Raw genomic sequence first — 21,373 nt, 5'->3', positions numbered from 1 at the left:
GGCACAGAACAGAAAGCCACAAGCCTCAGTGTAAGCACTGTCCTCTTAAAACTATCTATAAGATCTTTGGTTAATGTTTAGATTCACTATGGTGACACCCATAATAATAAAAACTAAAACATACAAATAAATATAATTGTATTTGGACACTATTTCATTATATTTCTTTATAAACTGCCCTTTGTCCGTTTACAATAATTAGGAGCAAATTCATTAGTTAGAAGCAAGCTGAATTTGATGAACTGTTAACATGTAATTATTTGTACAGACACATAGCAGAATATGTAGGTTTTTGTGTATAACTCTTAGAGTTAAAGAGTTATACACAGAGAGTTTTTTTTTTAACTTGGGCATTGCTATTAAAACATTATAACACTATCCGTCCTACCTTTTACTTATTTTGTCAACAGCGAAGGAATAAAGTTTTGTCAACATTAGTATGTGCTACTTTGCAGAAATGTGCCTCTGTGACATTCAAACATGTCCCTCTTGCAGCCCTACTTCACTTACACCAGAGCAACAACAGTCACTGCTGCCGTCCCGCCAAAGTTACAAAGCTTTCACTATACACCTGACAAGCCAACTGCTGCAAACTGTAGGAAGTTTTAACTGCATGATTCGCATATGGCAATAACAGCACTGCTGCTACCCTGCTAGCATGTCCAGCTAATGACAGCTGGTGTTGTAGACATACACGATAGAAAGGTCGCGTGGTATTTTAATATTTCTCATGTGTGGGCCGGTTCCTCTTTTACAGTGCACACTCAACATTGAAATTTGAGGTTGAAAGCTGCCGTGCTTAAATTAAGTCAACAGTAGCTACCTAGGCTGTAAGTTGTGTTAATGTTATTGCACATTGTGCCTTTAACTACCGGCTATATTTGTATGAAACATTAAAATGAGCAAAGTGAAACAAACTGACCTGCGGGGCCTAACGGCTGCTGCTGCCCGTCCTCTCCGAAGATCAGTCTGAAGTCCAGCTCCTCATTCCCGGGGCAGTTTGCAGTAGTCATCGGGTTTGACAGCTCGGGTTTTACCCCGCCACTCGACCGACCGTCGACCGCTGGAGCACTTTATGCTCTCCGGAAAATGTCACAACATTAACCGACTGCCACGACGCCGAAGTTCAACTTAAGTTCAGTTTAACTCATGAGCACGCGGACTGCTGTTTTCCGCTCGTTTGACAATTCCAAAATAAACGGTTCTTCTTCCTCCGGCAGTTAACTGGCGAAATACTGGCGTCAACTTCAGAGAAAGTCGCCTGCCCCCCCCCGTCTCTCCTTCTCTCACTATTTCTTTCTCGTCTCCCGACCTAGTCAACAACAAAGAAGCGCTTTCTCTTCCAGTATTTAATATTCGCTATAAAATATCCCGTTCCTCGTCTCTCTCTATCTATCCGCCGGTCTGTTTCACTATCTCTCTCTCTCTCCGGAGCTCCTATCCCAACTTTTACTAACCCCGCGTGACAAGGCAGTTCCAGTGGTGACGTCAGCAGACACAACACAGGGCACGCACACAAACACAGAGAACATTCACGCACACAGCTCCATGTCTATGGAGTTAATAAACAGTTTATTGAAGAATTACCAAGTTATGAGTATAAGTATATAGTTTTCTATCTAATTTGTTATACTTTACTTTTGTACCTAGAGAGACATCTTGGTGCCTAGAAAGTAAAATACAGAATAAAAATCTAAATTAAATTATCAACAACAACAACATATTTAATGATTACTTTATGTGTCTGTTTAATTTAGTCATTTTTACCCACCATAATGAACAAACATTTGAAATTGAATGAAGCAAACCTTTTGACCTTGCAACAACTAGGTCTTACAGCCACTTTGCTCTATTTAATTGGTCCTCCATTCTCGTCCAACCACCCGCCATTAGATTACATCCGATTGCGCCTGGCTCTTAACCCTACCTCTTTGTGTGGTTCCAATCCAAGCCAGGATTGGTAAGCATAATGACATGATGCACTTTTTACCTTTATATCCCTTGAGCCTTTCAGCACAGAGGCCCATTAATTTCTAATCAGCCAATGTAGGCTATTGGATGGAGCTATATTTGGGAATAGAATACATCTTAATCATGGGCATTTAAATCACTTAGGTTGTAGACTGTGCAGATAGAAAAAGCTTCATGTTGCATGGCACTAAAAACAAATGTGTTCCCAGAATATGTAGTTTAAATTGTTGTTGTACAGGGTTTCACACTTTGAAATGTAGGCTACTCCAAATTTAGACCTTTTTTCGGTGGTTAGTTTGCACATTGCTTTTCGGTGGGTTGATATTTATACCAGAACACACATTTAAAATAGACACTTAGTTAAATATAACTGAGTAGTTTTGCTTCTCCTACATATTCAGAACTTATACTGTATATTCCTACTCTGAGGGATTCCTTTGGTCTATTTAAATCACATCATGTAATTCTCAGTATATTTTACCAGGGATAAGGGGGTAAGAGTGTGTCTGCGACTAGATTAAAGCAATACTAAATCTGTTTGTGTATGGGCTGTTCGATTCCCTTTAACCCCAGTGTCACTGTCCAACCCATCAATCTCCTCAGCTTAATCTTTATTGGGTAAGCAAAGCAGAGGTTGCTGACCTCAGAAAGCCTTGATATGTCCTCTAGCCTTTAATTGAATTAGAATTTTTGTGCTTTCCTCTAAACTATTAACAATAAGGCTAAGTAAACACAACATTTTATCTATATACAGGAACAGTATGTGTAATATTGGGGGTATTTCAATTCTTGTTTTGATGTCTCGAACCTGTACTTTGTAGACACACGCACACAAACAGAAACCCACGCATTCGCGGCTCTTTAAAATATCTGCCTCTATCAAGCAAGTTTTTAATGTTTCACCAAAGGTCTGATAAGCAGAGCTGTAAAACATCAAAGCTTTTGTTATGTTCATCACTGATGCTTTCATTCTACCCTGTATTCTACTGTAGCTTTTAAAATCAACTACAAATATAAAGAGACAAAAAAAAATGCATTCACTGTATTTTCCCTTTGTAAAAATCAGATGAACTTTGTCTGTTTTTTAAATATTCAAGCTGTGCTCAGTGAAAGGTAAAAAGCAACAGAGATATTTTGTAATATTGCTGAAAAGGATTTCTGCACAAGCACATTTTGATGTAAATCAGTCCATCCCGAGCACATACTGCATGCGCAGCAGACAGCAGCCTCTTATTTTACTGACACAGCCACACTACATATACCTAAGCTAGAAGCATGTGGGCGTACAGACAAGCGCTCAGCTCACAAATACATCTGAAAGCATCAATATCACATTTCCTGTGGTCTTTATTTCCAAGCAAAAGCACAAGGTTTAACCCTTTTTGACTTCTATGCCATCGTGCCATTTTGCTTCTCTCCTTACTGTGAGTACGGGTTTGCTTTGTTAAAATCAAAACCCCTCTGAGTCTTGCATAAATACCAAAAGCCAAAGTTCTTGAAATGTAATGGTATTCTGCCTTTTCAGACCTGCAAAGGTCTGATTAACATCAAATATTGACAAATATAATTATTTTTAATTTAAATGTTTTGCTAAAAATCACTTGTAGACAGATATATACTCATTCAACAGCGCTATATTCACTAGACTTAAATAATTTATTAAATCAGTTAAGTTTCTTATGTCTTACTATATCAGTCTTCATTTACTTAACTTTTCATGACTTTAAATAGAAAAGAGAAGCAAACAATTTGATTGTAATATCCTCCTGAGGGATTATTGCAACGTTGCAACATATCTGAGTCAAAGAAAGCAAAGAAGAAAAGTAGTTTCTGACTCAAGAATGTTCCTGCAGCACATTAAAGTTTTACCTTTCTCAATTATATTAGACATAGTGCTGTAGCCGGGTTACAGTTCATGTGCATGTGCTTTCAAAATAAAGAGGAAAATATAAGGTTTTAGTTGTGATTTATCCAAGTGGATCTTAATTTACCAACTGCAAATTCACCTTTATACTAAATATATTTTTAACAAATTGTTTTATAAAGTGATTATCACATTATTTTGTGGCAGTCACATGACTTGACTGAACTTTCTCCTGTGCAGACCCACCCAAGTCTGATTCAGGTTACCTGCGCCTCTTATCTCCGCAGATGACCTTTGAAGAGAGAAGATAAAGAGAACAAATTGTGTGGGAGGCTGTAGATGTGGTTTATGATATTCTGTTCTTGTTAAGAAAGTTATGAAGGAAGACAAAAAAAACAGCATCTGCCCACACACTGGTCCTGTTTGAGAGAGGTGTCACTCTTTCAAGGATTGGGGTTTGCACACGCTGCAGAAATGCAACGCAGCACCTTGGCAACACACGCAATGTTCACTAAATGTCAACATAGATCAAATTGCACACAGTCCTGTATCAGAATGTCAGCTGATAAAGAATTAAAGGCACACTTGTGCAACTGTTGCACTTATCTGTAGGTAGAATATTTTTATTTGTGTTCAATCTACAACATTTGAAAAACACGTTGTTTAATTTCTTTATTTATCAGCGGTTGATTTACAGACTACAGGAGGCCTGTGTTAGTAATGCAGCAGAGTGGGATCGTGAAAAATATGCTAAATATAATTTCCAGAATAATTAATCCAAGACAGAAAAAATATGATTTATTTATTTTGATGCCCCATGAAAACAAATATAGTAGACCTGAGAGATGGTGCAAAAACTTGCTACAACCGTGATAGATTTCAGGTGACTATAATCATCCTTGTTGATTTATGCTGCCCTCTACTGTTCACACTGTGAAACTGAATATTGACTCAGTCGGACGAGCAAGTCTGACAGTTGCCTCCCTTTGGACAATCACAAGCCCAGGGTCTGGTTGAAAATACTGTAGCAATAGGAATTAAACACATTTTTATGATATTTTTCAGTAATAATGTTTGTTAATTAAAGAAATATATGTATAATGACATTTCTTTGGTATAAGACGGTAATCTAATACCCCAGGTCATGGGAACAGCATCAGTTTGTCCAACATGTGAGACTGTATTATTGAAAGTGTGTGATGTATTAAAGCCACAGCAAATCAATCAATGAGCCAGTTCATTCAGCACATGGGAAGGGTAGCTGATGTGAGATCAATGCCAGCGCTGATGCAGATTTTTTTTTTTTGCTGGTTAAAAAATAATGCACTTTTTCCAAGAAAATATAATATTTGAACCAAAGTAAATGGAGGAAAACCTTCCTAGCAGGCATCTGGAGTGATACAGGGCCAAACAGCCCCTTTGGACCCTCCCTGGAGGCATGCCTGGTTAGATTAGTCCCCTTTTTATTAGGTTTCACTCCCAGTGGCAAAGTAGCAACCCTGGATTATCCCCCTAAGTATCCCGGGAAAGGGCCTTTTAGAAGTGTAGACTATATAGTGTTTGACATGCTTGAAAATAAAATCTTCTGTCTTCTGTCTTTGGCATTGGCAATTTTCAGATGAATACAAGTGTATTTACTATGCCTTAAGGCTTGGTCTTTGCTGAAGAGGATTGACCAGAACTCAGAATCATGTGGATATTTATTGACAGTCACTGCTGTGTCAATGACTGGACTCTTTCTCACCCCCCTCTAATCCATTACAATCTCTGGCATTAATGTACCGCAGGCAGTGCTGATTCACAAGGGTTAGTGATCAGTTGATTGATTTAGTGTTACAACAGGCATACAATATACAAGACTTCAAAATAAAGAGAGTGAGCAAGCTGAAAAAGCCCATGTATCTCATTTGGGAAATGCAATTAACTTGCATTTTTAATTGAAATGAATACCTCATGTTAACTTAATATAATTACTAGCCAAACATTATAAAGATCAAGATGTGAATTATTCTGGAAATAAAATAATTTCTGGGACAAAAAACTGTTTGTCCTTGGGAACAATACATTAAAACTGTCATAAATATATATATATATTCTTAACAATAGGGCTTTTGCAGCCTTTGTCATATGTTTAGTTCCCTTTCTCCCTGATTTCCTTTAATAATTTATTCTTCTATATAATATCAAATTTACTTTTATTTTTATTTCTTCTACATCTATGTTTTTATTTTGATATTTATATATTGTTGCCAATTACGGGTAAAATGAGAAAAAAAAAAATCTAAATGTTGCGTTACGTCATCAATCCACGCCCACTTGACATCATCAACATTCGCCAATGAAGCATGGCGATACAGCTGTCAATGGAAACGGGATGCTAACAGATTTTGGTGTATTTTTCGTAGCTTTAGAGTGATGTCAACCCCTCACGGTGCGCTAAAGTGTTTTCATCTTCATGGTTTAGTCTTTTATTCACGTTTCTACACCTGAAAGTGGACTCTTAGCTGCTTGCGAGCGAGTTAAACACGAAAATGCAGTCTTTGAAGGTCGGCTATTTGGCGCTGGCTTCGTCGAGAGCTCTGTACTCAGGTGGGCTTTTCTGTCCTGAGTTTATGAAAGTATCGGCTTGCTGTCGTATTCATCGTGCTGTTTATCAGGCTCGCTTCTGTCAAACAGCTGCCAATCAAGAAGAGACCCCAGTTATTCGCATCCCCCGCTACATGCTAAAGCAAGTAGAAAACGTGAAACAGACTCGAGGCAAAAACAAGATCAACACCGTCAAAGCGGGCAAGCTCCTGATCCAGTGCAAAAACCCAGAACTGAACCAGTCTGCAGGTTACATACTTGGAAAGTTTGAGCACCCCGTACTCTGCTCCAAAGGATGGAAACATTACAAATCATTTGGGGACTATTTCACCATCAACAACATCAAGACTGTTGCACCTTTTGTTGCTGGAAATCAGAAGGAGGATGTTGAAGAGACATTGGTGACTTTTAATAAAATCCGCATCTGCCAGGAGCTGGTGGAAGCTTTGGACAGAACCAACATTACCCATCCCACCAGTGTACAGCTGCAGACCATCCCAAAGGTCCTGAAAGGGCACAATATTCTCTGTGCAGCAGAGACAGGCAGTGGTAAAACCCTGAGTTACCTCCTGCCTATTGTTCACAAACTGCAGGCTGAAAAGAAGTCGGAAATAGACGCTGAGAACCTGCACAAGATTCGTGCTGTGGTACTTGTGCCTTCCAGAGAGCTAGCTGAGCAGGTAGCGGCTGTGTCCCGGACTCTGTGTGCTCCCTTTGACTTACTGACAAGGACTGTGGGTGGTGGGCGGGGTGTAGGACACATCAAGATGATATTCAAGAAGGATCAGCCAGACATTTTAGTGGCTACACCAGGTGCTTTGGTCAAGGCCCTGCGCAGACGCTACCTGGACTTGAGTGAGCTGAGTTTCTTTGTGGTGGATGAGGCTGACACTATGTTTGACCCCAGCTTTTCTGAAATGCTGCAGGACATCCTGCTCCATACACACATTGCTAGTAATCCAAAGGAAACACTCGGCCCAGGCCATAAAGCCCAGCTGCTGGTGGTAGGGGCCACCTTCCCTGGCGGTGTCGGGGAAGTGCTCAGCCAGGTGACAGATCTCGGCAGCATGGTCGTTATCAAGAGCAAGATGCTGCACTTCCTCATGCCACATGTGAAGCAGGCTTTCCTGAAGGTGAAAGGTGCTGACAAGATCCTGGAGCTCAACCAAGCCCTCAAGCAGCTCCAGCAGGAAAAAGGAGGGGGTGCTGTTGTGGTGTTCTGCAACAAATCTGCCACCGTCAACTGGCTGGGGTACTCGTTGGATGAGATGGGCATTCAGCATGCACGTCTGCAAGGCGAGATGCCTGCTGCCGTGCGTGCAGGAATCTTCCGCTCCTTCCAGAAGGGCACGGTGGAGGTGCTGATATGCACAGACATTGCTTCAAGAGGCCTGGACACTTCCAAAGTGCGCCTGGTTGTCAACTATGACTTCCCAGAATCCCACACGGACTACATCCACAGAGCGGGGAGGGTGGGAAGAGCAGGCGGGGTGGAGGATGGGGAGGTGCTCAGCTTTGTCGCTCATGCGTGGGATGTGGAGCTGGTGCAGAAGATTGAGACTGCAGCACGTAGGAGAACTAGTTTGCCAGGAATGGAGTCAGATATACATGAGCCGAAACCCAAATTACTGGAGGCTGAGGAGTAGAGTTTGTATGTTTACAAGCAGAAATGCCTCTGGTGGGATATGTTCCTGTATTTCTAGTGCTGGGATGATAGACTCTAAATTCATATTAAGCAAGATTTGTTTAAAACAGAATTCCAGTAGGCAGATTTTTCATGTCTACAGTGGCTTAGAAATAATTCCATTTTGAAACCATCAAGAATGAGATTGCCAGGTTGCAGTTGGTGTGCAATTTTATGGTCATTAAGACCTTCCCAAAAGTAATCAGCTGAAAGGGAGGTGAGTGAAGGCGACAAGTCTTGTATTTTCAGAGCTACTACCTGGAGTCATGTCATATTGGTAGTGCTTTGTTCCTATATTTACAAAGCTCAAACATTGCTTTTTGTTAATGAGGACATGGACAATACCCCGTGTGTGAATGTATTTTTGCCATAGTTTGAAAAACTGTTATATGTGTATAATAATGTTTGTTTGTAAGATGATGTGAAAGATGCTTCAAATTCCAAGTAAAATCTTATTGCATATTATTCTCGCTTTGTTTTGTTTACCATAACGGTTTAATTGAGCAATTTAGGAGTGTGTGATGTTTGAACAATGTACTCATAATGTGCTGTGGAGCCATTAGCTGGATTTTCTCTAGACTGTGTTTGCCCTGATGTGGCTTTTTTGGAGGCAAAAATATTTAGTCCAAGCAAAATGTAACCTAAAATCACATCATCAACTTCTCCTCTCAACTTTTACGATCAGAAAATATGTGGAAGGCGAGTGTTAAAAAAAATTCTCAGGGAAATGTGTTGACTGTGGGTCATTGAAAGAGACTTTTTGACCACACCCTTAGAAATGGCATCCAAGATATGTATTTAAAAAAAGCTTCATTCCGCTAACATCGCCCAATCACACTAAAACCACAATCTAGAAAGTGGAAAGCACAAGGAAAGATGTGTTTCACTTAAGCTTAACTGTCTCTAAAACAGAATTATAAGTGTGTCATACGTTGATTGATATTGTCATGAGGACAAATCCTGATTTCTTTGGACATCCATTCTTATCATCTTTATCAAGTATTCTGATTTGTTTCTGTCATACGTACTGCATCTGTTTAGCCACAAGGCGGCGACATTGGCCTGTTTTTAGCTCAGTCAAATTACCTGTACAGTTGATAGGTCAAAGCATGTACGCAGATATTTTGTACTTTGCCCTCTGTACTATCAACTTTGCACATGCTTATTTACATATTGTCAACAGTCACGAACCCACTGGCTTTGTGGATTCCAGTTCCTTTTATGTTTGCAGTGCAGAAAGCTCTTATCATTAATCATTAGTCAGGTTTAATACAGGCCAAAACCTGATGTCATTTCTGTTGATGTGGTAGGTCTGCTGTACATGAAAGGTTTTTCCTCCCTCTCCCATGCCGGCGGGTGCTTGTTGAAAGGAATCCGCAAAAGTGTCAACATGGAAATCTGCCAGAATGAACATAATCTTTGGGATCATATTTCAAAGGCAATAGCTTTTCCTGTCAGACTGTCATAGAAACTGTTTTTTATGTGGTTTGTTTCAAAGAACTGTGTAGTGTTTTTCAGGAATTTGGACAGTTGACAGCAAACTTGTCAATGGAGACAGGGCATGCTCTTATTTTGAAAAGGCTTTGTTCGTCTCTCAGTCATGTTACATTCACTGTGGTAGTATGGAGATTACAGGAGCAGACAGACCTGAGTGTTAGGCAGACGGACAGACGTGTTAACGGCTCTGACAGTAACAAGGGGCTTCCATCAGAATGTCTGGAATCTAGGTGGGATTGCCCTGCTTTGGCTCGGGTCAACATGTTATAGCTTTGCCCCCCTTAAGGTTCACATTTCACACAAGTGTACCCTGACAACAGGGACCGGGTGTCCACTTTTAGCATGTGGAGCAAATGCCTCCAATCCCTGCATTTATATTTTAGTCCTGACTCAACTCAACTGACCCTCGCAAAAACCATATCAATAAACTCTCGAATTTCCCACTTCCAGTTAGAGGCCGCTCCCTGTATTAAGTATTTTATGTCTAAAATAGTTTTAGACCACAGATCTTAAAGGGCCACTCCACTGACTTCACACAGGATCAGTTTACTAAGAGCACTTAGCCCATGAAAACAGTTGTTAATGTGTACTGTGGGGGCTTTATCAGGTTTGAAAAATAGCCTTAATAAGGTCATAGTGATGTTGTAATTGTTATCTCAGCCTGGGCTTGGAAACAACACATTTATATTTAATTTATATTAAGCAGAAGTCTTAAAGTTTTAGCATTTTCAAGTAACAGATCTGGGTTGCTAGGCCCAAAATGGGGCTCTAAAATCAGGATACCTGCCTTTGCTGCTTAGATATTGATTTTAAAAAGTCGCCCACCATTCAAAAACTTTTCCTATTGTCTATGTCGTTTTATCCAAGTTAAATATGTGTACATATAGAAGTATGATGTGTGACATCTCAACTGGCCACTTCTAAAAACTAAAACAATTGCACAATTATAATACGGAAACTTGAACCTTCTATTCACATGCACTAAGGAAGAACTTTCCAGTGAAATATGAGATGTGTGTCATGTGGGATATCAGCTGTTCAATTTTTGAACCCAACTATGTTAGTGTATTCATAGATTTCAGATGTTTAAATGAGAGAAAGACAGTGAAATCTTTGGCTAGTTAACTAAACTTTCTTTCTCAAAAACCATAACAAACGCGTTATATTCTAAGCACAGTGTTTAATAAGCTCTTAAACATGTCAGGTGGAGTCTTTTAACTGCCTCCAAGAAGTCCCCCAAATGGAAGTCAAATTCTAAACTGCAGGAGCACCTCTTAAGATGCTCTTCCTCTCCACCCAGCCTTCAGTAAAACAAACAGAGCCGTTTTGAGCTTCCTCTCAAATATTTGAGCAGGTGGTGGTGTTTGGATGCCTATCACTTGGGAATTTCCCCTTTTTGCCTGCTTTTGTTTAGTCTTGAAACCATTAAACCACTTTGAGGCGCACTAAACAACTAAAACAAAAAGAAAACCTCCATATTTAAAAAGAAAAAAAAGAATTTCATAAAAATCTAAATAAATCAACTAATTCACCAACTTGTAGTCCCCGTAGCAACCAAGTGTACGGATGGACTACAAAGCAGTATGTCCATTAATAATGACGCATTTCCTCTTTGCCCCACCGTGGGATTATCTCCCCCTCCTCTTTTACACACACACACGCTTACACACACTCAAACACACACACAGTGCCGCTGCTCACACACTGTCCGGCCACTTGGAAATTTCCCTCAGCGCGGAGGATATTGTACTGCTGAGAAGAGGGACTGTCAGCTAATGTGCATCTTGCTTGAAATGCCCCTGTAGCGGATCTGAAGGTAGGTGTACAACCTTCGTAATCGGCTTATTCCGCTGCCCATCTCCCCCGCAGCAGACGCGGAGATCTGTCTGACCTTCTCTCCGACCAAAAGCTTTAGAAGAAACCCGCACACACACGCGCAGCGTGAGTCCCAGCCTGCTGCTATTGCTGGATGGGAGCCTCAGTGAATGTGTTTGTGCGTGTGTGACTGCGTTACATTTCAGCCCCCTCGCTGTTGAATGGATCGCTGCTGTAAGTTGCGTTTCAGACGCTGCGATGCTCATTTGATTTAACGAAACTTGTGGAGCCTTTAATTATCGACTTCTCCAGTTGCATCGGCGTGGTTTTCGCGACTTCACGGACCACAGGGCTGCAGCAGGGGGTCGCCTGGTGAGGATTTTTTTTATGTGGCAAAGCTGTTGTTTGTGAAGCCGCAGGATCCAGCATGTGGACAACGGAGGCTTGGTGCTTGGTTGGTGGGTGTGCAGAGTCAAAGAGGCATGGAGAGTTCATGGAGGTTACATTGCACTGGTCAGGGAGAAAGCAACCTCCGCCATGTTAAGTTACTATCTCAGTCAAGCTGCCACTTAATGCCACAGGCAATTGTTCCCAACTTTTTATTTTCTAGTGGCAAAGACTGAAACGCGCACATTTAAGGGCGGCCACCTGTGCCAAGCATGTGGCTGCTGTGTTTGAAGCACCGGGTCGTCAAAGGAAAACATGCACACATTAAAGCTCCGTGCAGGTAAACATCATAGGCTATAGCATGCAGGAGGACGTGTGTATATCTTTCAGCCGTGGGCGTTATTTCCCAGGAGACTGTCCATAGCTAGGTGCATGTGCTTGGTTGTCATTCCCTGGCTAACCTGCGCGCGTGCTTAACATGGCCAAGATGAACAAGAGAGCAACATGGTGGGGGAAAAAATGTAGTGCGACATGTAGGATAATGTACAGCTTCTCTGCAGCAGGTGATATTTTTTGGATGGCGAGGATGGCTGCCTGTGTCAGCTCCGTTGCCACACCCCTTCATATACAGGCTGTGATATTCTGCCATTTGCACAGTTAAAGGACCAACCACATGCTCATCATATCTGTTATTATTACTGCATTATATTCTCATATGTGTCACAGAGGAATTGATCTGATTTTTTGTGTGCCAAGTTTGTGCTTGGGGATCAATACAGTCCATGGTAGTATTGCAGTCAGTGGATCAATCAGTGCCCTGTGCTGGACTGTGAGCTGGAGGCAGATGTGTCAGGTCAGATGCCTGAAATATTTGATGTGCAAGTGAGTTTCTCTGACAGTCTAATGGGCAGAAGTAAATCGTAGCCTGAAGCCGCCCCCTCTCACACACACACACTCCCCCTCTGGCTGCCTAGACCTTGGCTTGTCAGAAAAAGACACATGACCTTATAGGCTGCAGGCTCCAATGTGTGTGTAATGGCTAAGGAACGAATGCTCCCCTCTGACTGGTTTGTTACACATCCTCTAGGTATGTAAAATAAGTCAGTGCTTTGATGGGATCTATTTGGCATTTAGGGCAGCATTTCTTGTTGCGATTCCTGCCAGATATTTCGTATATTTCCCCCAAAATCTATAGTTAATAAAGGTGTGAAGAAAATTGCAGGTGCAGGAGAATGTCATCCCGTCTCCTCAGGTTGCCCTATGTTAAAATCTGTCCTTTCAAAATGGCAGCCCCCGTCTAATGAGCCAGGCCCCTGTTCTTCTGCACCGATCGGTTATGCTTCTTTCATCTCTGTGAAAATGTCATTTTCTCAAGCCTTATAGGTAACAGTTTCTATCAGCAGCCGCTGCTGCTGCTAAGTATGCAGCTCTGCCACCAGCCAGCCACAGCACCGATCATTTATTAAAGTGACCAAACTCTATCTGGCTTTCCTGACATTAAAGCAGCAATCAAAAGCTTTTTCATTATATTAGCGGCGGCACTGACCTTTTCGGAGAATGTGTTTATGCATCCATTAAGCTATTAGTAGTTTGAAACCAATCTTCTCAAAGGAGTGTGATCAACAAATACACTCCTCTCTGTGTAGCTGTTCAGTTATTTAGTGCTGAAATCAGCAGCAGGCAAATAGAAGAGATGTGAGTCACAGTGGTTTTAAAGGAAATGAAGTCAAAATCTGCATGTGATGATCAATGGACCTATATTAACTGTTAAGCCTTAATAGAAGAAATCGATCTTGAAATTATGTTTTTGCATAACCTACCATTGATAGTCCTTTTGACTTTAAAAAATCCAGTATAAGGATATTAAAGCAAACAACGAACAGATTTATTCACATAAACTTCATTGACCATGTGCTTCTGGCTTGTTAAGAAGCTTCAAGGCCAATCTCATCCAGTAGTGGAAGGGTTACCCATCAGCTGCACATGGCTAATTTATTGATCGTCCCCTTTTGTTCTGCATGAAAACAGGCGCCTGCTGTCAGCAAGAGACCACAGAGGGGAAGTAATGAGCGACCCATAATGACACTTTAATCACAAGAGGCACAATGGTAATACACCAGACAGTGAGAGAGAAGCCGACAGTTTGTTGCTCAGCCAGGTAGCCATGCTGAGCGAACAGGAAGTGCCAGTCAGAGTTGTGGCACACAGTCAGCAAGGAGAGTTCATATTATATAAGGGTATAAGGGAAAGGGAAGTCTTGGCTTGTGATCTTTTTTGTGAGTAGTAAGTATTTTTTGACACTTGTTTCCCAGTTATTCTGACATAAACTTAATCTCCTTTTACTGCAGCAGTAGCTGGGTGAAAACTCTCACTACTCTGCTTCTTTCCCATTGCAGCTCACATTTGGTCACCTGGAACAAATCAGTGTTTTTATGGGTCTCAGTGCTTCAAACAAATGCTTGAATGTGATTGTCAATTTGGTAACTGGGAATCTGCTTTTAGCTGATAAGTTGGCAAACATTTTTGCCACGGTGTGGTTTATCTGACTGATTATGGATAGGTGTGATTAAACCATGAGGGACAACCATTAGCCTCTTTGGATTGCATGTTTGTAGTTTACTTTAATTAGCAGGGTCACTTTAAGAAGACTGAATAGTGACCTCATTGAAGAAGGATCACACCAGTGGTTGTCTGTTAGATTGGAGCTGTTATTGATTAAAAGTTCAAGATGAAATGATGAGAGGTGTTAATTATGAGATTGTAGGTAACAGATGTAGCCAGGATAGCCTGATTTACATGCTTTCACAATTAGAAGCATGTTGTCTACTAGTCCTAGTTTCCTGGCAACTGATGGTCTTATCTTTTTTGCCCCTGTCCTGTGACCTCTCCAATTAGCAAATGCCAAATAGGGTTGATGGTATGATTGTAACAATTAACAGTGGAGTATGCAATTCTGGAGTATGTTTAATGATATTTGTGCTCAACAGCCAATCAACTTTAAGCAACTTCTATCACTACCATGGTGAAGCTTCTGTCCTCATGGGCGAGGACGTTGAAGAGGGAGAGTAGCTGCAACCGGTAGAGGTCAGATTGCAGTGCATGAATGCTACCTGTTGCTAATTAGCTGGAATCTTGTGGAGTGGCTTACTGACAGTTACCGTAAAATCCAGAATATAAGTTGCTGCAGAATATTAGACGCAGTCTGTTTTTGGGGTACCCGAGAGGGTAAAAAAGGTTTTCTATAGCTATTTATGAATAAAAACGTGCACAAGTTATTTCAGCACTATTTCAATTTCTTTTCATGTGAAACACATTCACAACACACACACATTACAGCCTACCATCGGTTTTCGCCATGTCGAGTTGCATTCCTGCTAGCTACCAGTGTTCAGCTTATGGTAACGTTGATTTTTGGAGGCTGCACTGCCTTTCATGACGTGCCTTTAAAGCACCATCGTCTGGGTAAAATACCGCTACACAAAAAATGTCATGAACATGTTGACATTCACCGTTTCCCTCATTAACAAATTGCAGCTAACACATTATTGGGAGTGCAGTTTTGTGTAGATGTGCCTGAAATTCTGCAGTGTGAGGGGGGAAACAGGTCTGAATGGCGGCGGAGGAATGTCTGGCCTAGTTCAAGTTAACAATATCTCAGAATTTCACACTTCGTTGTGACCAAGCCAAGGCATGCGTAACCTTAAACATAAGAGTCAAATCACAAGATTCCAGGCAGGGCTTCCTGTGAGAGAGAGGGCCCCTGTGCCTGGCCCTTCAACATGTACACTTAGTTTTAAACAGTATCCCACAGAAAACCCTTTAAATCCCCTCCATGATATGTTGTTCAAGCCACAGTCATGTACTAAAAGGAAGGGTGATAATTGGATACTGGCACCTGGTTGACAAATCATTCCCGAGCGACAAATTTAAGCCATTTGTCTAAAAGTCAAATGAGAAAGATAATCTAATACAACAAAAATGAAAAGCTATCTATTTAGAGTTATATAGATTTGTAAAGATTATATCCATTTATGATGACATTCTCTCCATCCAGCCAATCATCATGAAGCATTAAACCAAAGTTTCTCGAGTGGTAATGTGGTGAAGTGTAAGTTCTAAATGCTGGTCATTGTTGGACCGATGCAGCAGAAGCTGCCTCCTTGGCAAATCCAATCTACTTTCTGTTTTTTCCCACCTCCCACTGAGTTCTGGTTTGCCTGCCTCCCACTCAGTCCACCATCTAATGTCCATTGCATCACAAATGTAAGCCAGTACAGTGTTTGCCTGCCAGTAACACAAAGAACTATTTCTGCACAAGTGGCATTTGCGAGTTGATTGGTTTTAAATTCTCGGTATGAGTCAAGGATAGGAAATGTTCTCTGTGTCTTTTTTTTTTTTCTGGTCTAAAATTAACCATGAAGTATGTTTCAGGGGGAGCAGTCTGTCTGAGCACTGCAGCAGTCTGCGCATGTGGTTCTGTGTGTGCGGGGATCAGTGGACCCCCAGTCTGCTGTAGAAACACAACATTTTGGTCAAACTGAGCCGTCTGGTGCAGCCGTTGCCAGGATGGTTGTCATCGTGACGGGGGATGGAAACTAAGATATAGAACTATTAACTATTACCCTGGACAGAGAGCACATTCACGACAATGTTTGTGATCACAGATAGTTGTTTTGTCATGAGTTGAGATCAGTGCGAGGTTATCTGTTTGTGCTTCAATGTCCTTGAAATGTCCTTGCCACAGGTTGAACAAACATGCTTATGTGCTTCAAGAGGACGGAAGAGTTGTTAAGAGTTATGTCTGTTTCTTATGATGTATTTATTAGACTGTCAGGATCTAGAAAATAACACCAGGTTAATTATGACGCAACTTGAAACATTGCTATGATGAAATGAGGTGAAGTCCTGTTGTTTAAGTTTGGAACTTTGAAATGGATACCATCTATTTCTGAATTTAAGTGTCTGCTTTATTAGCTACCCGGAAAAAGACACACACGATCTGTTCCAGCTTTTTGGCCATGAATATGTAAACAGGAGCTGAAATTGTGTAGTAATCTGTTTGTGATTTTAAAATTGCCCTTACACTTTTGTCCTCTTTCTAATTCTGGTCATTTTAGTATTTCTATTTAATTGATTTACTTTTCCACTCCCCCTGTCCTTGCTATAATGCTATTGTTTTGTCTTCTTCCTGTGCGAGCATGTAAAATAGCTTTGCCTAGTTGTGATGTAAGCTTATTATTAACATAACTGAATAGAACATGAGGCTGCTTTTAGTTACATAAATACCTATTAGACAGATCACTACCCATGAGGCCAAAGCCAGGTTGATTTCAAAACTTCAGCTTGGAATTTTAAGAGTTCAGGCCAAAGCGAAGCGTCATGTCGGACCCCGGCTGAAAGTGGATCTGCTCTGAAATGTGTTTCAGGTTGCAGCTGAGCTCTTCAGCTATTACTGGATTGCATCTCTGGCAGAAATCCCTGCTGCCATGGTTGCCACCTCGAGGCCTCATGCCTCTTAGTCACCAGGGCAGAAATGTAACCTAATCAGGTGTCTGCTGCTCCCGGTACATAAGCACACCACGCTGCGAACAAAGTGTGGACTGGCTGTTTTATACGAAATCCATCTTACTATAAGACACTATGTAAGTTTCAAATTTCACTTGGATTCCTTATAACTACTGCTTTTGGCAGTAGAATTCAGTTCCCATCCACCCTCATCTTCCTTGGGCGGCATTTGATCTCACCAAAATAGCCAAAAAATGCAATAGTTGCTTTAAGGTTACAGGATCATGATTATTTCATAGAGAGAATTCTGGTTTGCTTCTGCAGACTGAGTCAGAGTAAAGCATACAACAGCCTCTCCACCATAACAAGAGCACCTGAGCAAAGTGCTTTATTTCAGAATCACTCAGTGGACTACTTGATGCCAAATGCCACTTGTTGTGGTTATTTTTGGTGGCTTAACCCAAGGGTTTGCATAGAACTGTCACTCCAGGATTTCATTTGAATCTGCCACCAAAATAAAACAAGTGGCATTCACTTCTTGTAGCTTTAATGGTTCTACAAGCAAATATTTTGGCCTCATCCTTGTATTATAAAGATGGGAGAAAGCATGACTGAGTTTCCTCTGTTACTTTGAAGATCCCTCAGCAGTTGTCTGTAACTGTATCTATTCCCAAAGTCATGAACAAATGGTGTTCTCATCACTCGACTTAGTTGTATTTTGTTGACAAATTTCAGCATTTGTATCACTCATCATATTATTTTCGTCCCTGTGATGTTGTGGTTTGTGAAAGTAATCCTGTGCTGGAATTCCCCAGGAAGTGACTATGAAGCTGCTCGGAGCTTTGTCGAGCAGCGCTCAGTGAACATTCTGGGAGTGCTGGAAATGTATCCCACCCCTCTGCTCCTCCTCAGCCCTCCTGCAGCATGGGGTAGCTATTCTTGGTTTCTCTTGAGGATAAATTCTTGCTACAAATGTTTCATAGCCAGCTTGCATGGGGAGGAACCCCACTGTATAAGGCAGCTTTGCTGGCAGAGGGGCTAAAGTGGTCCAAGTGCTGAGAAATGGGAAGGACAAAGTATTTTAGATATGCGAGTTTCATGAAGAGATTGTGGAAATCCAGAATCTTTCAGATTTGATGGTTTTTATGTTATATTTGCTTATTGTATTATTAGCTGATATCGTTATATCTGCAGATGATATGTGGGAGCAACCCTCAAGAAAGCAATGGATCGAAATAATACCAGTCATATGATTTTAAATAGAATACAAACATATTTTTTCATTTATCCAAAGAATTTGCTAAACAATTTAAAACAACTTTGACCACCCTGATCTTGGAGTGAACAGAGAGCCGAAGATTACAGAGTGGAGTTAACTTGCTATTGTAGCTTGTTGTACCATCTAATTTAAAAACCTTCTCCATCTGAGTAAAAACTGTTTCACAAAAGAGACGCAGTTTACTGTCCATTAAATGACAGGAGTTCATGTTACAAAAACATCTTTTTGTATAAACTGTGTGAGCTTATTGTCCTTTTAGCAACACAACTAAGCTAACGTCTTTGCTAACTGACAGATAGCAAGCACAGAGAGCTTTATTTTGGCCATTCCATTAATTTTTATTGAAGGTAGTTAACAAAAGTTAAAAAAAAGCTAGGGGAAAGTACACCATATGTAATAAAAATACTCCCAGAGCTACGGCGAATGCCTAGTTCTAGCATGTCTGGGCCTGCTAGCAAGGTAATGGTTAGCTGACTAGCTACAACCGTTTACGAACTAGCCTTGCGACTAGTCACTACTTCCTGCAGCTTTAGTCCCTTGACAACTGGTTAAAACACTTGTCCCTTATACTTTAAGCCACCACTTTGTTAACTGGCTTTCCATTAAAAACTTTCAGTATCTACTCATAAAATGTTTTAGGGTTCAAAGTGCATGATATGCGGCACCATTGCACATTGTGTGACACTTGACAACAAGCAGGGGAAAATGTTTGAACACATGCATTATACAGGCCAGACAAGCCTCATCTTTTCTGTAATATTTGTTTTGTATAATTATTATATTTACATTTTCTTCTATGTGACTTTTAGCCTTTTATTTAGATAGGTTTACGTTGGATGTGTCTCGCCTTGCAGCCCTCTTAAACATATCCAACCTGATGCTGCAAATTTCTGCTGATGGATGGCACCAGAAATAGCTCTTTAAGTGGCTGTTAATGTACGACCGTTATACAATCATACTGTCAGTGCTCCCTGCCCTTGGCCGAAACCTTTCTGTCTGGAACAGGCTTGCTTTCACTCCCCGCCTCCCAGCAGGCCTCTGATGCTGTTGCAGGGCTTGTAGAGTTTGAATAGAGCTATATAAGGGAAACCATTCTTTGTTTATTAGTTAAGGGAGAGTACATGGGAGTGCTGCCAGGCCTCTTAGAGAGGAAAATGGGGACAGAGAGGAGAAGATGAAACACCAATCAAACAGAGTATAGTCGGCTATGTAGAGCTGTAAACACTGCCCCCTTCTTTATTTAAAGGCGGTGTTATGAGTGTGGCAGCTGGCTTTCATTACATGAGGAAAGCTCAGTGTTAATCAAGTGGCTGAAAATAGCCTTTTATTTGTGTGCCGTGCAATGGGCAGTGTGCGCTAATGCAGCCGGCCACAAGGATACATTAGCCGCCACACAGTGACTTCGTCTGGTGGACGCCGTCAGTTGAGTTATGAGGAGTGGAGATTGTTGGATAGATGCCATCCACCTGCTGCAGGAGGGTGGAGGGCAATTATAGTAGTTTAGTAGTAGGTGTGTCTTGGTTGTAGCTTCAGTGCATTTAACTACGAAAACTGCAAACAAGGCCTGCGAAAGAAACATTTTACAATGTGGCTTTAAGGTTTCTCTGCCCTGCTGGTTCACATGAATACAATTGTGAGTGAATAATACAGTTTATAATACAGGTAGTGTGTTATTGAGGGTATGAAATGACTTAAACTTGTCCAATGGGCTACCTGTGTTTGTTTGATTCATATAACCATTTGTTTAAAGTCTCTGCAGACACTTCAATAAAACATGTCCCAAGATGATGTCACACTTTTACCATGGGGCTAAACTCGCAGAGGTTTCCACTTACGTGAGACCATCTGTCTATGGAAAAACAGTATAATAACAGAAGCAAAGCAAGGTTTATTGGGAGAGCAGTTGTCGTGGGTGGTGGTCATAAGTCATTGTGATGCTCGTATTCAGTTGTCAGCTTTGTACAGTTTGGAATTAGTTGCATTAGCTTTTCCATTGAATGCACTCTACATGAACTGTGTGCTGCTGAACAAGGCCTTACCTTCACCTTCACCGTGTCTTTTGTGTGGGATTAATCAAAGCAGGAATTAGATGCTTCATAATTGCTATGTATTGATTTTTCCGAGGCCACTGTCTGCAAACCTTGCATTATCATTTCTATTCCCAGTTTGAATTTAGTTAAGATAATCTAATATATCATTTTCTCCTTTGCCAATTTAAAATAAGATTGTTTACAATTATCTTTTGAGCTGAAAGTCGGTGCGCACAGTGTTTCATATCAACATGTCTATGGGGAGCTTGTTCTCCAGCTGGCAACGAGACAAATGCTGCATTGTCAGATTCCTCTCTTTCGATGGACTCGGGCGTTTTGTGTTTTGGACTCGGGGTAGAATGCCAGCCTTGTCCTCAGTCGGGTTACTTATCTCCCCGGTGCAGAGCACACCCTTAGGGAAATTACTCTGGGGCGTCCCCACCTACCCCTTCACCTCCTCGGAAACACAATTGTACAATGTGTTTTACTGTGAGGAAAGAACCCCGTTTGCTACTTTAACTGTAAATCAGACATCCCCTCAATTAGCTACCAGATTATGTGTGGTTGGACGGCTGGTCGGCAAATACCAGGTGGGAAATTTATTGCTGGCAGCTCTTAAGGGAATGCTCACGCAGAGCTGATTTTGAATTGGCAACATGCGTTGGATGGTGGATTTAAATGCCAGTTACAAGTGGCAGATGGGAAATGGGATTTTTGGTTTTGATTTGTTTTTCCTGATGTCAAGTGCAGCTTGT

The 21,373-nt window shown here is 41.2% G+C and overlaps 3 protein-coding genes across 3 annotated transcripts in view; 2 read left to right on the top strand and 1 right to left on the bottom strand.

Annotated features, from left to right (window-relative positions):
• nfatc3a (nuclear factor of activated T cells 3a) overlaps nucleotides 1–1,447 on the bottom strand; it is a 56,121-nt gene extending 54,674 nt beyond the window's left edge. The window contains exon 1 of the mRNA XM_069657954.1: nucleotides 923–1,447. Within this exon, the coding sequence (XP_069514055.1) occupies nucleotides 923–1,013 (91 nt within the window). The 5' untranslated portion in view covers nucleotides 1,014–1,447. The remainder of the gene's footprint in view (nucleotides 1–922) is intronic.
• A 4,919-nt stretch (nucleotides 1,448–6,366) lies between these two features.
• ddx28 (DEAD (Asp-Glu-Ala-Asp) box polypeptide 28) lies at nucleotides 6,367–8,526 on the top strand. The gene has a single exon (XM_069663449.1). It carries the CDS (start codon nucleotides 6,367–6,369, stop codon nucleotides 8,065–8,067), a length of 1,701 nt encoding a protein of 566 aa, XP_069519550.1. The 3' UTR covers nucleotides 8,068–8,526.
• Nucleotides 8,527–11,341: 2,815 nt separating this feature from the next.
• The window catches only part of tln2a (talin 2a), a 93,921-nt gene continuing 83,889 nt past the window's right edge, over nucleotides 11,342–21,373 (top strand). The window contains exon 1 of the mRNA XM_069675863.1: nucleotides 11,342–11,418. The gene's annotated coding sequence lies outside the window, so the exon portion shown is untranslated. The remainder of the gene's footprint in view (nucleotides 11,419–21,373) is intronic.

This window comes from Semicossyphus pulcher, unplaced genomic scaffold (genome assembly GCF_022749685.1).
Source record: "Semicossyphus pulcher isolate SPU_LCO1_2020_fin unplaced genomic scaffold, fSemPul1.0.p SCAF_1, whole genome shotgun sequence".
In the NCBI taxonomy this organism is placed as follows: domain Eukaryota; kingdom Metazoa; phylum Chordata; class Actinopteri; order Labriformes; family Labridae; genus Semicossyphus; species Semicossyphus pulcher.
The sequence above is the reverse complement of the archived record's forward strand: the minus strand, read 5'-3'. Positions and strand labels throughout refer to the sequence as shown.